This window comes from Primulina huaijiensis, unplaced genomic scaffold (genome assembly GCF_012295235.1).
Source record: "Primulina huaijiensis isolate GDHJ02 unplaced genomic scaffold, ASM1229523v2 scaffold37281, whole genome shotgun sequence".
In the NCBI taxonomy this organism is placed as follows: Eukaryota; Viridiplantae; Streptophyta; class Magnoliopsida; order Lamiales; family Gesneriaceae; genus Primulina; species Primulina huaijiensis.
Genome location: NW_027358705.1, coordinates 106,464 through 123,837, shown reverse-complemented (window position 1 = coordinate 123,837; position 17,374 = coordinate 106,464). Strand labels below are relative to the sequence as shown.

The window sequence follows — 17,374 nt, the reverse complement described above, 5'->3', positions numbered from 1 at the left end:
GCCAAGTATGAATATGATCACGTGAATTGTAAAGTTTTGAATTAGGTGAAACAATGAAATGGAATGGAATGAATTCTTTCTACTACCACAGTGCTTTATTAAATCAATTCAATCAGATTTGGTAGCGACCTAAATCCTGTCGCTTTATTTGTCACTCATTATTAACTTCGAAGTTTCTATACACATCTAGGATCCGTTATATAACATATGTTATTTTTAAAATAAAATTAGGAAATTAAAAAAAAAAGAATAAAATTTCTTTGAACCATATTCTATATTTTTGTGTTTCCTAAGTTTTTCAATAAAACAATTAGTAATTCATATATGATCTTACATTAATAAACAACACTTCTACTACTCAACTTTCTGAATCTTATCTGTAAAAGACCAAACAAAAATATTCTAGCGGATTCAATTGCAGCGTTTATTCGGTACAATTTTAGTTATGCGGTGGACATATTCATTCATTTGCTTAGGTTGGATTAATATTATTTATGCGGGATAATTTATTTTGGCAAAAACTTGTGTGAGACGGTCTCACGGGTCGTATTATGTGAAACGGATCTCTTATTTGAGTCATCCACGAAAAAATATTACTTTTTATGCTAAGAGTATTATTTTTTATTGTGAATATCGGTAGGATTGACTCGTTTAATAGATAACGATTCGTGAGACCGTCTCACGAGAGATCTACTCATTTATTTTATATTCGTATGTTGTTTTACCACTGCTTATATTAGAATTTTATCCGTATTTGTTTCTTGTTGAGTTCTCGAAGTCTTAACAATAAAAAAATTTCACATTCAAGATGTCATGAATCGAACATTCTTTGCTTCAAAAATGTAACACATTATAAATCTACAAACACAAGAAAATTTAAATATCAATTAATTGAACCAACACTGTCTTGTATTTACTTGATTTTATATATTTAAGTTTGAAAGATAATTGATAAGAAAAAAATATATCCCAAAATATTAGGAAATAGAATATGATATCCTAGCAAAGAGAAGTGAACCATAGACGTTGTCTTTGACGACATTTTCCTTCGGAACATGCAAAAACAAAGGATGGAGGCTTAGTAATTTCTGCGGGGTGAGATAATACTAATTGGGACAATTGGTCGTGTGCTTTGTCGTCTCTTGGCTAAATTTAGTATTCACAAAATTCCACTTTGTCATGCAATTAGGAAACCAGTTTTCCATCCACCTGAACCAAGGAAATCATATATTACCAAGAAAAAAAAAAAGGAAGGAGAGTCTTATTTTAGAATGTGTGTTAGCTAATTAATATGATTCGCAAACCACTGTTATAGCTTGCCGGGGCTAAAGAAACAAAGGGTTGACTTGAGTAGGTTTCCGAGCTCGGCTCCGGTGCCGATCGGACTGAGATATATATGTCGACTCAACAATAATTTTTCATGTATGGAGCTGAGTTGGGATATTTTACGGCTCTAATTATCTTTGTCCTCAATTTACCCTAATTTTGGACAAGTTGTGAAGCACCGTAGGAGGGACGTCTAGGAAAGCAACGTATCATAATGGGTAATTAGTTTGTAGGATCGGAATTTTCCGAAAGTTCGATAAACGAAAGTACGCAAAAAGTTATAGAGTAATATTTCTGTAGCACTTTTAGAGGAATTTGATGGTATATACATATTTTTCATTTTCGGATTGTTTTTAGTCAATTTATCGTCTCAGTCTCAGTATACTTTTGTAATTTTGTTTTCAATTTAAGTCATTTTCCGGTACTTCGTGTTTTTGTTTTTAGTCATTTTTCATCGCAACGAAAAATGTTGATGTAGCGTCAAATATAACTGATATGTTTGATTTCATGTCAACATTGCAATGAGAAATATTAAAATTGAAAAATAAATACGTAAGCTAGTAGACTAAAATCTTGAATGGACTCATAAGAATTTCAATAATAAAAAAATGTGCAAGTTATTAGATCAAAATTGTAGTACAAGGCTTTTGAAAATAAGATATTTGCAAGTCGTTGTTTATTTTCAGTTTTTTACTGGGATCAAATTTCAGACAGTTTGGAGCCGTGGTTGTGGTGGTCCTAGGATAAGCTGCGAGAATTCAGAAATGACATAGATTTGGACGAACTAGGGTTTGTTGAAGCTTTCAGAAAATCGAAGCTCATACAATATTTATTATGTTCTTACATGCCAAAATATCGGAACATACCGTCGAAGAAATGTATTCATTAGGCTTGTCTTAATGTATTTCTGTAAATAAGGATGTGAATTGCCAATAAAATCCAGCTGCCCCTTGTCTTCTGTAAGGCCCGAGATTTTGATTACCGTAATCTGAGATTAATCTTAAATGATTTATTGATTAATCTCGGTAATTATAGACGGAAAGGATTTGATCGGGAAAGACAAGAAAAGACGTAAAATATGTGCGAGGATGAGCCCTCGCGCATATGCGCGACTCAGCCAGGCGCATATGCGCGAGGTAGGCAGAACATTGCGCGCATATGTGCGGAGTGAAGGCGCGCATATGCGCGAGGTGTCCAGTTAGCCAAAGAAAAAGTCCAGAGGAGTTGGCGCATATGCGCCGGATGGAGGCGCGCATATGCGCGAGTGTGGGCGACGATGGGGCGCGCATATGCGCGAGCTGTCAAGAACACAAGCGCCGAGACTCGAAGGACTCGAGCATATGCGCCAGCGGTGGTCGCGCATATGCGCGAGACGTGCATTTCGAAGATGAAGCCACGTTTTCTTGAGCATGCATTGATATATATAAGAATTGCAATTGTTCCTTCAGATTTTCAAGGAAATCGATCGAGGAAAGCTCTGTAGAAATTTGAAGGTTACGGAAGATCCGTCTATCCGATTTTGAATCTGACTTCAGTACTGTGTTCCTATCAACGCAGGTTACAACTGGACGTAAGTTTTGTTACGTTTAGACATGATTTGAAATTATGATATTGTCAGAATCAAATATGAATCATATATGGTGTTTTTGATACAGTAGACATCGTATATTTGAAGTCAGATTAAAGAACAGACTGTTTATGTAATTGTTATGATTTTTGGAGTTGAATTGATTGAGATTCGATATCAGATTTGTATTATCGTTGAGATTCTGAGTTATACCGATATCGATTATGAGTTCTGGGATTATATCTGTGATGTTGAGATTGACGGGGTTATTGAGATTGTATTATTATGCCGTCGAAATATCAGCAGATTGACATTTGATCAGATTCAGTATTTATTGAGATTGTAATGTGGTACCGTATGTCTATTGATATTGATCAGATTGTGTTTGGATTTGAGTAATGATCAGAACAGGTTTTGAACTGAGTTATATACTGATATTGTATCTATTCGATATTGTCATTGCCAGATTGGGTATGGACAGAGTTGAATTCGAGACTTCGTCTTCGTCGGACCGAGAAGAAAAAGGTATAAATTAATGTTGAGTTGGGATTGCACAACTCGAGTGAGGTTTGACTCGAGGTTCCCTAAATCACATACTTTATGTTAGTGCATTGATATTTGCAATTAATGAACGAATTGATATGCTTGTTCTATTGATTTATAGATAGCAGGTATGAAAGGATTGGTCTTGTGACAGAAGGGCCGGATAGTGAGGAATCGTCATTGGCACATTGCACTTTGTCACAGGATAGTGTATGGCGGAAGTGCTATAGTCTTTGACTGATAGGTCAGGACATCGGACGTTTGGTCATATCGAAGTGGATAGAATTGGAGTTGCTTCTATTACTGATGTTCGATATGGAAAGGGCCAAAGTCCGTGAATAAGAACGTACCACCACCCCGATCGGGAGTGTAGGTGGGGGTATGTTCTTACTCAGATCGGGATCCCTAGATTAGGACTGAGTCGAGTCTGAGTATGAGAATCACGGAGAGTGATTCATTGATTGCTATTGATTTATGTTCCTGATTTTGGTAAATTTTTAGAATATTACTTTTTATTGATATTAATCCATGTTTCGGATTGTGATACATGCGACGAATACTTTATTCATGTTTTGATTAGGATGCATGTTATGAATATCTTTTATATGCTTTTACATTGATTATATGATTGCATGTGTACATGGTTTATACTGAGAATATAATTCTCACCGGAGTTATCCGGCTGTTGTCTTGTTTGTATGTGTGCATGACAACAGGTGGGACGGGATCAGGGTCAAGAAGAGAACGAGACAGGACTAGTTAGAGTGGAGGATCCGGACTTGGCTTAGAGATAGGGTTGGACACTGGATATTAGATGTTTAAACCTAAGTTTAATAAATGTACGTGGTACAGAACTTGTACTTTTATATACTGAGATGTATATATGTTTTATTTCATTACGTTCCGCAATTAAAAAAAAATTTAGACCATGTTTATTATAATTGATTAAATTGTCCCAATGATGATTAAGAATATGATTAGCGTCCAGGTCCCCACATCTTCCTACTCTTTGAATGAATGATGGGCTGTTCAGGTGACACGATATTCTCAATTAAATCTTTGAATGGGTCTCACGTGAGACGTCTCACGGATCTTTATCTGTGAGACCGATCAACCCTACTCATATTCACAATAAAAAGTAATACTCATAGCATAAAAAGTAATATTTTTTTCATGGATGACCCAAATAAGAGATCCGTCTCACAAATACGACCCGTGAGACCGTCTCACACAAGTTTTTGCCTAAATCTTTTATTTTCTTATCCAGATTAACTTAATTTATTCGACATTTATGATTGATTGATCCCTTAATTCGATTCCACTTTGCGAAAATTAATTATCGGTCCAAAGAAGTATATTCATTTTCTTTTTCAAACCACCCAGGGAAAAAAATCTTTGATATTATGTACATAGATCTCGAGATTTTATTGGTTATCAAGATTCAAGGGGATGAAGCAACTATTTATATAATATTATATTATATTATATTATATTATATAATAAGGTTAAAATTAGACATCAACCTGCCAGTCACACTCAAACATGACAATCATTAAGCAAACGTGTCCCGTTTTAAATCCTTTTCTAAAGTCGTCAGTATCAAAATTATTGTGGTTTCGGAATTTTTTTTAAAAAAAAATTATTTTTCCAACAGAATTATCGAGAAAAAAAGGTTTCTAAATATCTTGATCAGAACTCATCGCTATTGGAAGGTCGAAAATGTAGAGGGACAGTTATAATTAATCGTAAATAAAAAATTTTGAGAATTCAAACCTAAAAAAATTATCGTATGTGATAGCGAAATTAAACTTATTAATTACTGACTTCTTAAAAAAATTTTAATATTGCCTTTGGCAATCCATTAATTATGGGGCAAAGGAGTTTGGATGGTTCGAGACTTCGAAATCTTGCCCTTTCTTTCTCTCTAAAGACAGATTTCAAAGGACACCAAATGGTCCTCACTCAACTCTTTTTTGCTAAAGCTACAATTTTATTCAAATTAGAAATCCATTTTGGATAAGGAAAGGGCTTGATACATAATTGAGATAATTTTAAATCACAAAAACTCACGGTTTCACGGGTTCTATTTTGTGAGACGAATCTCTTATTTGGGTCATCCATGAAAAAATATTACTTTTTATGCTAAGAGTATTATTTTTTATTGTGAATATTGACAAGAAAGATTTGTGAAACCGGATGCGTCTAATTATGTATACAGTCGACCAGCTTGTAGGAGGCGAAAAGAAAGAAATCCAACATAATTAAGTCCATAACTAGAAAATAACCCAAAGGTGACAATGTTTGACCTAATTTCTGAGATATTTTCTTGACCATTATACGATAGGACACGTCGCAGGCAGTGCGATTAAGAATATAGGGCCCCAAAAGGTCAATGTCTAGAGCAGACACGATAGTGATGGAGCAAATGGTAATAGATCTATTGGGCCCAATATCCCACTCTCCCCCTCCCCCTATTTTGCTTACTTGTCTAAATACATTGAATGCAACTTGTCCATAATAATCATCCTCCAATCACCAAAATCCTTTTTTTTAAATATAAAAATGAGACAATTTAATAAAATTATTTTAAAATATTATATTTTAAATATACATCATATATGTATAAATCGAAAATTTACATTTTAATCCAGAAGAAAAAAAAACCAGACCAAAATTCTAATGAAATTGTCTTATAAGACAAATCTCCGATTCGATCTGATCTATTAGAAAATATTATTTTTTATTATAATTATAAAATGAAATTGACATATGAATACTGATCATTATCATGAAAAGTCAAGCAAAAAGACCACGAGTCTTTGTATATATGTAGTGACTGTTAATATATATAAGATGTGTTTGGTTGATGTGATTAAATAAAAAGATCTCATTTTATTTAAAATTAACATTCAAAAAATTATTGCTATTTTAATTATTAAAGTAAATGCATATTTACAAATTTATTTCTAATAAATATATTTAAATTAATTTTAATAAATGTAAATTATAATTATAAATATTTAATTATATATCTAATTATTTTAAGAATATATATTTAATTAGTATTTGGGACATTTTGGTCATTACAATAAAATTTACAAAATTAATCCATAATTTTAAAATCATACCAAACAACATGTTATTTATCACATCATACTATTAATCCATATATCTCATTTTTTTAATCACTCTAATTATTAAATATTTACTTATCCTATCAAACGTATAAAACGGAGCCATATTGTAATTGTATACACAATAATGACAGACATTAAATATTTTTCCTGCGGTGGCAGACATATTTAATGTGCTCACGTCTCACTTGCTCTAGCTAGTTGTGGGTTATACACAAACATGTTGGCGTTTTAACAGTCACTCATGTATGGAAACAATATTAGTATAACGTCGTCACGAGTCTTTCTGAATTTTGTTTCGTGCATTTTCAAAAATATAGTTTTTATAATATTGATTTATAGCATTTATCGATTCTAGTCATTTAATGTGAAAGATGAAATATTATTTCATTAATCTATATTTGTTTTCTTTCAACGTACGCAAAAATTTTATAAAAGATTACGGTTAAATTCATTATATTAACTTATCATTCATACGATGGCTTCATATTTAGTAACAAATAGGAAATGAGGGATTGGCTTTAAATAATTCAAATAGCTGAAGATTTAACATACAATATTTTTATTTACGTGAAAAGGCCTTTAGATACAAATGATACACAGCATATTCGCAGTCCATTTGGGAGCCCATCTGTGAGTATTTTGGGCTGCCATTTATGCCTTTTTCTGTTCCTTCTGAAACAGAAAAAAAATTAAAGGCCCGTTTCAGTGGTAGTTTTTAAAAATTAAATCTGATAAGGTATAATCCTTTCAAATTGGATTTACTTAATCTCGTGATCGATTCAAATTATGCTATCGGATTAAGATTCGAACCATACGAATAAAATCATCATATACTTTCGTGGTGTAAGAGAACTTAAATATTTGTTTGCGAAGAAAGACACACAAGCAGTGAGTCAATTTGATTAATATATTTATCAGCTCGATTTATCATATTAACACTCTTTTGAGCGAGCATATAATCACAAAGGACTTGACCAATGTGTTTTATATGGTTAAAGCGTTTTGTAATCTATTACGTTATCCTAGAGTTTACGTAACGGATGCGAGTTTCTATTTCATAAAAAGTAAAAAAAAAAATTTGATACTAAGTTACTATAACCAAAAAAATCTATATTTCATACCGTTTTGGAATTAATCTTCTTGATTTTATCGTTATAAATACATATTAGTTTCACCAAAAAAGAAAAAAAAAAAAAAGACTTACATTGGAAATTGGTCAATGGTGTGGATGGCTTATCACAAAGCAACCCCCCAAAGCTGCCGTAAGGAGAAGACCGATGTGGTATTCAGGCATGGTTTGGGTTGAAATTAACATTTCATATTTTACAAGGGCCAATGGGATAATTATTTCTCTAAGAGTAAAAAGCTTATGCAAATTTAATATGATGTAAAACATGGTCCCAATGTGCTTAAGAAAAAAGATTTGCTTTTCTTTTAAACTTGTTCTCTTGCTCTTACCTCGAAACGTACGTATTTGCCTTCTGTTTTAATTAGAAATTAAAGAATTTTTTGAATAAATAAATTATTACTATCGAGTCTTCATTTTTTTTAAAAAAAAAAAATGAAGATATACGTTTACATTGGACGCATTTAAGGCTAATTTTATAGAGATTAATTGGAATTAAAACCGTGACAGTGCATTTAAGAGAATAGAAGATGCTTCTTTCCGTGGTCTAATTTAGATCAAATTATCAATACTTGGAATAAATCAATCAATCAACCCTTGTAAATATTCTGCTTGAGAAACATACTGGAAATTGAAATTAAAGATCTGTTTGCTTGTTTCTTCCTTATTTTTCCCCCGCATTTGGTTCGAATTTTAACATTAAGTACCAATTATTTAGAGCATGCAATCGTTAACGAATATTGTTGATTTTTATCCACAGGCTTCTTACAAATTGGAGTGCAAATATCCTTCCATATGACCGAATACAGATTCGATAGGCTCCCGAGGAGGTGTTTCAATTGGTGTAGTATATAAACGTTTGATCAATGATCATTGATTCGACTCATCTTACCCAACACTTTATCGTACGAGTGTGTCTAATATGATTTATCAAGTGCGTTTTACCTGACTAATGTAGTTTGCAAGTTATTGCGTTAATCCAAGATTTGTAGCGGTGGTGGGTTCCATCATTACTAAAACATATTCGATAGGCTGTTCCAAGTTTCCGGCATTTGGATCAAATAAACATCCAAAGGCATCAAAAACCGCAAAAGATACGTTAAATCATCAATAATGGTCCATTCATAAAGTTCATGATTGATTCATATTTCATCACTAGTCTATCAGATTCTGGAAACATAATCTTGAGAAACGAAAAACTCTGGCAAATTAGTTCAGACAACCAATGGAGCATCAAAAGCGTGGATCAGATATGTTAGAACCAGTGCCAGCAGCATGAGGAAACAAGCAATTCCCTGGTCAATCGTTGTCCCTGCTTGAATGTGCGGCAAAAATTAGTAGATCGTAGATAACCAGGAGATCTTTTGCAAAAGTTGATGATCTTAAGTTCAACCACTGTGGTAATAAGCGACACTTGACAAACTTTTAGTCAGTGTAATCGAAAGTGTTGTGCTAATTTAGATGTGAGTTCATGTCCAAACCGAAGTTGCTGCATGTTATCGTTTGATGATACAAGATAAGAGAGGCAGAATAGCTATGTGAAATTAAAGAGAGGAAGTCAATGTTACAGGTGCAAAACAATAACAATAAGCCTAAGAGTACATGTATTCCATTGCAAGTAAAATAGAAAACTTAAGCTTAGAGATACAGGGTCCTAAAACTAAGCAACAAAAAGAGTGACTTAAAGAACAAGCAATGGCTAAGCCGAAGTGTAATGAAGAGATGTCGCAACAAAAATGTGAAAAAATCAGGAGGGTTAAACTATTTTTCTGTATATGTAATACACAAAATTAAATAAGCCTATGGGAAGATGGCTGGCCGCCCAGCCCGTCTTTGGTCTAGCTTACAACTGCTCTATTTCTCATATACGAGATAAAAGCATAACCTACGTGTTCAATGTGTTGATAGGACAAGTGAACGTCGTGCATAAACAACTTCAGGTCGTCATAATATTCAGGATATATAAAAAAACTAGGTAAGGGAAGAAGATATCCCAAGTCCTTTCACTCGGAAGTTAGTAACAGAAGATGAACTTCCATATGTTCCTAAAACATTTGACGTTCTCAAAAATTCACAGAAAAATTTACCTAACAAAATCATATTTATTAGCATATCACCTAACAATGTTTTTGAAATTTTTCTTCCATTGTCCTCATAATAAAATAAAATGTTGAGCATTACATACGATTAATATCTATGGTTACAAATTTGTCTCAAGACCAAAGTTATGTGTGTTTGTCCACCGAATCATATCATTATGTTTGTACATACTACCTACAAAGAATTCCCATATGTTCATTCTATTTTCCAGGACAACGTCATTCCAAATTTCGCAGAAACTTTATTATTTTCAGTATAACTTTCGAAAACAAAAGGCCCGAGACAAGATCAAATCCAATCTAATAAATTACTCACATCAGGCTATATTTGCTGTTTTTCTCAATTCCCAAATTACATATAAATAATCAATGCGATCATCAATACATCAATTTTTACAATGTGGATGATTCCAGAGCATTAAATTCAGATAAATGCGTCTTTGTGCAAGAATATTTCTCAAATTCTCCGTTCTCTTTGTTGAGAGCAAAAACCAAATAATGAGAATGCATTCAAGATCTTAATTTTCCCCAACCCTTTCAGTTTAAAGATCAACCCAGCAGAAAACAAGCAACGAAATCACAAAAAACGTGCATCATTTCTCTAATGACATCACATTAAAACAAAAAAACCTAATAAAATGCAAAATTTAAAGAAAAGTCAGCCCATAGAATAACGTTCAAGAACATCATTTCCAAGATTCTACTCATAAAAAAAGGAAAAAAAGAAAGAAAGAAACCCACCATCACTGGTTGGAGAAGGAGCGGGGGCAAAATGCTGGCCCTGGACAGCAGGCAAAAGGATTGCGAAAACATAAGAAAACATCGCAAACACGCCGAATGAAACCTTGCAATTCATCGTCATTTTTCTTCTCTCTCTCTCCCACATTCGAGCGAGCCCTTCAGAGGGAATTTGTTCGAATTTCCAAATGAGCGGCCCCTACGCTGAGAGAGAGAGAATAATGCGCAGGTAAATTGCGGTATCCAGGATGCTTTATAAAGAAGATGCCAAGATTTGAGTGGTGGGGAAAGGACATTCATGTTGTTTACAGACTTTAATGATGGATATATTTTGTTGTTCCAAGTGTTTCTGTCCCCGTATGTTTCGTAATAAAATATACGTTCTTATTTTCAAAATACATATATACGTCTTTTTTTTTCGTGATTTGTTAATTTTCAGGAACTAGAGATGTCAATGGGTCCGGGTTTTACCCAGATCCGCAATGAATTCGCCCCATCTGGGGCGGGTTTGTGCATACTAAATGGGTCATGGGACGGGTCTCGGGTCCAATTTTTGAGACCCGTCTGGTTATGGGGCGGGTCATGGGTCCTATAATACCCGCCCCATACTCGTCCCATATATGTTGATATAAATTGATGTAGTCGCGAAGATGGTTGTGAGGTGAGGTGGAATGTAAATAAATCACATTTTTATTTTATTATTGTACTTTCATTTTAATTTTGTTACTGTACTTTCTCTCTTTAAATTACATTTTTTTACGGTTTTAAATTACAATTTTATTTTTTCAATGTACTTTATCTCTTTAATTTTGTAAGTAATTCTTCAAGTAATTTATCAACTTGTTCTACCATTCTTGATGAAGAGGATGATGATCCTGAAGAATGTGTCTGAAAAATTGCTTACTCGCTGATTTTACATTAATCTGTTTAAGTTCTGTTATGAGTTATTTTTGGGGATATCAAGACTTTTTTTTGGATAGCTAGTAACTCTTTTTTTATGTAATTCATTATGTCGTAAAAATACTTTGTTTGTTATTATTAAGTGTTTCGAATACATGAATTAGTTTTCTATTGTGTTGTATTTAGAGGCTTGTTTGTTTCATAATTCAGTCATGCGATAAGAAGATTATTGTTTTCATTTAAAAAAATACGGGTCTCATGGGTCTCGCGGGTCTACCCGGTCCCATTTCGTATTCGGGGTGGGGTGGGTCCGAAGAATATTTAACCGGGGTGGGACGGGTAATGTGTCAAAGTTTTCTTCATGGGACGGGTCTTGGGTTTAGCCATACCCGTCCCATTGACATCTCTATCAGGAATTACAACTCTTTGGTATTTGAATGGTCATCCCTATTAAAAAAAACAATTATGATGTTATTAAACTCTTTAATATTATTTTCCAAAAAAATTGATTTCATTGATTGCCATAAAATTATTATTTTATATTCAACTTTTATTATTTTGGAATATATACTATATAACAAAAACAAACTTGTGTGAGACGATCTCACGGGTCGTATTTTGTGAAACATTATTTGGGTCATCCATAAAAAAAATATTATTTTTATGTTAAGAATATTACTTTTTATTGTGAATATCGGTAAAGTTGACATATCTCACAGATAAATATTTGTGAGACCGTCTCACAAGAGACCTACTCATACTATATACCCTTCGGATATGCACCCTATGCGTGAATATATATGTAAAAGTTATTTGTGTTAAATATTTTTTTGTTAATTTTAAATTTAGGCCTAAATTTATTGATTTCACGTAATTGTGTAACACGGGATTGAATTGTTAGTGGACAAACCTAAATTTAAAACAGTACAATCCATGTACACTCTATCTGTACAACAAATCCAAGAAAATTTGTTGCCGTGACAATACAAAAACAATGCTTGAATTGCTATCATAAAAACTACAAAAACAATTGTCTTGAGACATTATAGCCTGTAAATGCCGACGCAGTGGTGCCAAATGAAGGAATTGACGTCCATAGACACATACATCCATTAGAATCGACAACGGAAGAGCCATGTGTTGCCTAATCAATCATCATCAGAAACAGTCTTTTGCTTCTTCCATTTGTATGCTGCTTCCAAAATCTTGAGATTTGTTGTTTGTGTTTCTTCAGGGAAAAGGTAGTCGATATATTCCTCATACCTGAAAGTGACGATAGCATTAGCGTCCTTTGCCAGCAAAATTGGTCGCTTGTTGATTTTTTTTAGACAAGTATAAGAAGTAAAGATAACATATAACGTAAATAACAATTCCGAAACATATGATGAATCGGTTGAAACCAGCCAAGAGGGAGCAAAAAATTAGCCAAAATAAGGGTACAAATTTGAAGTAAACAGGCCAAGGACAGCGAAATCATATTATGGCGAGCGTGCATACATGGAAGGTCCATGATTCACATATCGAAAATGCCAGAGATGAAAGAAGGAACATCACAAAATGAAGAAGAAATTGAAAAAAGAGAAGGCCAATTGCATACCCTGCCGGACCATCCTCGGTTTCTATATGCCTCCTCTTTTTGAGTTTCTTTGGAAGCTTGACACGGACCAAATCAACATTGCCAAGCTCACCAAAACTGCTTTCCATGTTCAACCACTCCTCCAAAAGCATCGCCCTTTCCTCTTTCAATTCAGGAGCAGAAGTTCTAAAATAGCCAAGGGCTCTTTCAAAAACAGCTGATGAGCAGAGGAAAAATGTGAGGTTTAGTTTTACATACATCAATGAAACACACGAGTTGCAGAAAATGCGATATTCATACCTCGAGCATGCTGAAGGCATTTTCCCTTTTGTTCACTCCCATCTGAATCCGGCAAGTCCACCATAGCAGATGCCTCAAACTTAGCATAACTAATCCACACCTTCAAGTGTTTCGTGCGGTTCAAAAGCCTCTCATAAAGGGCTCTAGTTCTTTCATATTCAGACTCTGATATTTCAAAGTCAATGTATGCCTATCCATGAATAAATAAAAGAAACAACGCCATAAGAAACTCGTACTTCAAATATATTAAAGTAAAGCTATAGATGAAGAGACATAAAAATGAAGCCATATCTTGGACATACACAGGTAACACAGCAGTAGGGAGAATGTAGGAGCACTTTTATTCCAATAAATATTTAGTGGGACAAATTTGAAGTCATTCAGCAAAATGAATTGAAGAGAAAAAAACAAACAGTCGATAAAGCCACTTAATTATCCTAGTACCTTCCATAACACTTCTGGCATATCTAGTGCAGGTTGGTCAATTGCGAGCTCAAAAAGAGCTCTGGCTCGTTCAGTTTCAGCTAAGGACCTTTCCAACTCAGCAAACTTGCTCCAGGCATAACAATTCTCAGGTGACCATTCCAAATACTTCTCATACAATTTTCGACAACGTTCAATGTTACCAAGTTGCAGCTCCATTTCAATGTACTTCTTAAATATCTGTTTATTAAATAGAGAAATTTAGAGTACAAACAAAGAGAAAACCAGTAATAAAACAATCTCAGTGGCCCAAAACAAGAAAAAGAGGTTGTATGCACAGTAAACAAATCAGTTCCACCATACCTTATCTTTGGGAGCCCTACCAATAGCTGACCCCAAGATTCGTCGCGCCCGATCAATATCTAACTGACGTATTTCGAACTGTGCGGCCATCAACCAAATCTTTGCAAATGAAAATTTGTCATGAGGAATCATCTTGAGACACAAGCTGTTTCATTTCAACGGCTATCAGGAAACATGTTTGATGGATAATCGTTCCACATGAGTACACAATATCAAGCATGAAAGGGAAATTTTCAAAAGGAAACATGGAATGGGTGCATATATCTTTCTGCTGATACCTCTCAATTAAATTTTGAGCTGCCAGAGTTGACTATCAACCTGACTTATTAAGTCTAAAATAATTATTGAACTTAGAGTCTTATACACTATTTTCAAGCTAACCTTCATCAGGCAAAGCAATTTTCTAGCCACATCCTCCTTCCATACACAAGGAATAGAGAAAAGAATAGGAATTCTTGACGTTTGCGCCTAGTTTCGTATTTTGAAAGCCTGGGAACTTTCAATTATTTTTCATAAAGCATGATGAGTTCCACAATTCTCGGAATAAGCAACGCTGAATAGGAAATTCTTGACCTTCGGTAATTTTGAGACTGGAGAACTTTCAATACTTTTTCATAAAGTTTAACGAGCTTCACAATTTTCAGGAATAAGTGACTGCCCCGATGTACACAGTTAAATAAGCAAAATCCTGGGACTTAACTCAACTATGCCATCAGATGCCAATTGTGAATTGCATCAAGTGAATGGATGTGTCATCTAGATGCACCAACAGCAAAGTAGTTATAGATTATTAGGCCATGCTATCATTTTCATCTACTATAAGACTTTCCACATTCAATAAACCAAACACAAAATCCGAATACCCTGACAGATGGTTAGAAAAATTCTTCACAACACAAGGTAATCATTCATGCAGAAATTACAGATAAGAGAAAAATATATGACGGCAGAACCAATTAACTACATAAGAAACATCTTAACAGACCAATTTTGGTAACTTACTTGTACACGTCTCTGGTGCGATCCACATTCTGGGCATCGAGCTCTTCATATAATACATAATTAATCCTACACGAAACAAATGCAACCAGTCAGCATAATTGATTTTAACATCCAACAATAACTCTTACGTGAAGCCTTTTCAATTATAACAAAAACAATTCCGCAGCAAGCCTTACCACAAGTAGATGTATCTTTGCCAATACCGCTTCTCTTGTGCAGGTGGAATGTTTGCAATGGCCCTCTCATATACGTCCTCAATCCCGTTTTTATCTCCGACACTCTCTTCCAACCTTATATAATCAAACCAAGCGTCATAATTAAGTGGGTTTTTCCGAACCTCATCCTCATACTGAAATCTCCTCTTCCCGACAATGGCATCCTCGATTCCTTCCCTATCACCATACTGCTTTTCAAAAGCAACAAATTTTTTGTAAAGCTCCTCCGCCCGCCCCTTGGGTATATGATCCAAGGCATACTTATATATACACCTTGCTCTCTCAGTTTCTTTACACTTCTCCTCGAACTCTGCAAAGGCCACGAACAACTCCTCCGCCTCCTCATCATCAACCAACTTATCCACGGCCCTCTCATAACAATTCCTAGAGCGAGAAACATCTCCGTTTTTCATCTCGAACTTGGCAAATCTTATCCAAGAACTTACTTTGGGATGACATTTAACAAACCTTTCGAATATCGTTCTAGCCCTGTCGACCTCATTATATCTCAACTCAAACTTAATATACGAGAGCCATCCCTGTTGATCAGGCATCCAGTCCATCCACCGCTCAAAAATCTGCCTTGCACCAGCCACATTGCCTAGCATCTCCTCCATGTGAATATACTTGTACCACAACTGATCCACTCTAGGCAACAACAAAGTAGCACGATCCCAAACATTCCTCGCATGATTTACAAACTTATTCTTCATCTCGAAATCAGCATACTTCAACCACAACGTATGATCCCTGTAATCCACCTCCAGCGCCCGTTCCCAAACCGACCTAGATCGAGTAAAATCCTTCTGGGACTCTTCCCACTTGGCATATTTCACCCACACGCTTTTATTCCACCGAACTCTTCGGATTAGGTCTTCGAATTCCTTGCGTTTGCGGAGGCGGTAATCGCCTAGCTCGGTGGAGTCTGTGATTTTCTGCTTGGGCGGCCGGATTTCTGCTTCCTGTCTCTCACGGGATTCACGAAGGATCTGCTCCGCCGTGATTTGAATGGGCGCAGGAGTCTTGTTCTTGACTCTGGTTGGTCGAGGCAACTTAACCTCCGTATCTCTGCGGGTTAGGAAACCCAAATTCGGGTCAGCATCCTTCTTGCTGGCCATTGGCGGAGACGGTAGGATTGATTAGGGTTTTTACGATTAAAAGGCTTTTGGCAGTGAAGTGAAGAGATTTGGTGGTGGCAAAGATGAAACCTAAATCGCTCACGGCCTGATTTGCTTACACGAGCGAAATGAACCGATATTTTTGTGTGGTTAGTTAATTATTTACAAATTAGTTAAATAATACAATAATAAAAATTTATCACACCCTGGGAAGATAACTGTCCCCGTTGAACCCTCGTAGATCTTTTCGCAAAATTGACCTTCAGTCCTCCGTCGTTAATTTTTTTTGTGTTCAGTCTTTGGGTACTTTTTTAGTACCACATTTCCATATGAAGTGTATCACATTTTGTATGACATAGTACCACAATTTTGTGGGTAAGAAGTGAACCCTAAGAAATATTTTGATTGAGGATTTTTCACCAAATTCCCTTAGATCTTTTCAGGGTGCTAGTAAAAAAAATCGACTAACAACCCGCCAAGGCGATAGGATAGAAGCCTCTGGCGAGCCACTTCTTTAACACCTTCGTGCAGCTCCTGAGCACGACTCAAGCCTGTGATCTCTTTACCCGCTAACATTCAGCCTGTGATCTCTTTACCCGCTAACATTCACCAAATCATGAACACGACCCACCTTTCACCAGCTCGCTGCTCCTTCCGCAACTTCTTGCATGCGCAACACACAATCGCAACAACTCTCGTGTACACATTTATTATAAAAAAATGATAACTCATAAAATATCATCATTTTAACATCGTACATAAACCATCATCAGTCAACTTTTCCTCTAAATTTTTCTTTTCGTGAAGGGCTTATTTGATTGTATGTAATGTAGCTTATTAATTTCTTTCGGTATAATGGTACGATCGAATATACAAAGATATATGTTTATCAAACAACATCGAATTGAATGCGAACATCCAAATCTGGTAGGTTTGGAAAA

General features: G+C 35.0%; 1 protein-coding gene and 1 long non-coding RNA gene across 2 annotated transcripts; both read right to left on the bottom strand.

The window, feature by feature from the left end:
* Positions 1-8,780: 8,780 nt before the first annotated feature.
* On the bottom strand, positions 8,781-10,901 carry LOC140968469 (uncharacterized). The gene is made up of 2 exons (XR_012173783.1): positions 10,540-10,901; positions 8,781-9,011 (listed from the first exon to the last, which is right to left on the bottom strand). It is a non-coding gene; the product is annotated as an uncharacterized lncRNA (long non-coding RNA).
* Positions 10,902-12,325: 1,424 nt separating this feature from the next.
* LOC140968526 (uncharacterized) lies at positions 12,326-16,590 on the bottom strand. The gene is made up of 7 exons (XM_073429521.1): positions 15,277-16,590; positions 15,101-15,166; positions 14,099-14,243; positions 13,757-13,975; positions 13,313-13,502; positions 13,034-13,229; positions 12,326-12,699 (listed from the first exon to the last, which is right to left on the bottom strand). Exons 1-7 carry the CDS (start codon positions 16,431-16,433, stop codon positions 12,585-12,587), a joined length of 2,088 nt encoding a protein of 695 aa, XP_073285622.1. The 5' UTR covers positions 16,434-16,590; the 3' UTR covers positions 12,326-12,584.
* Positions 16,591-17,374: the final 784 nt, after the last annotated feature.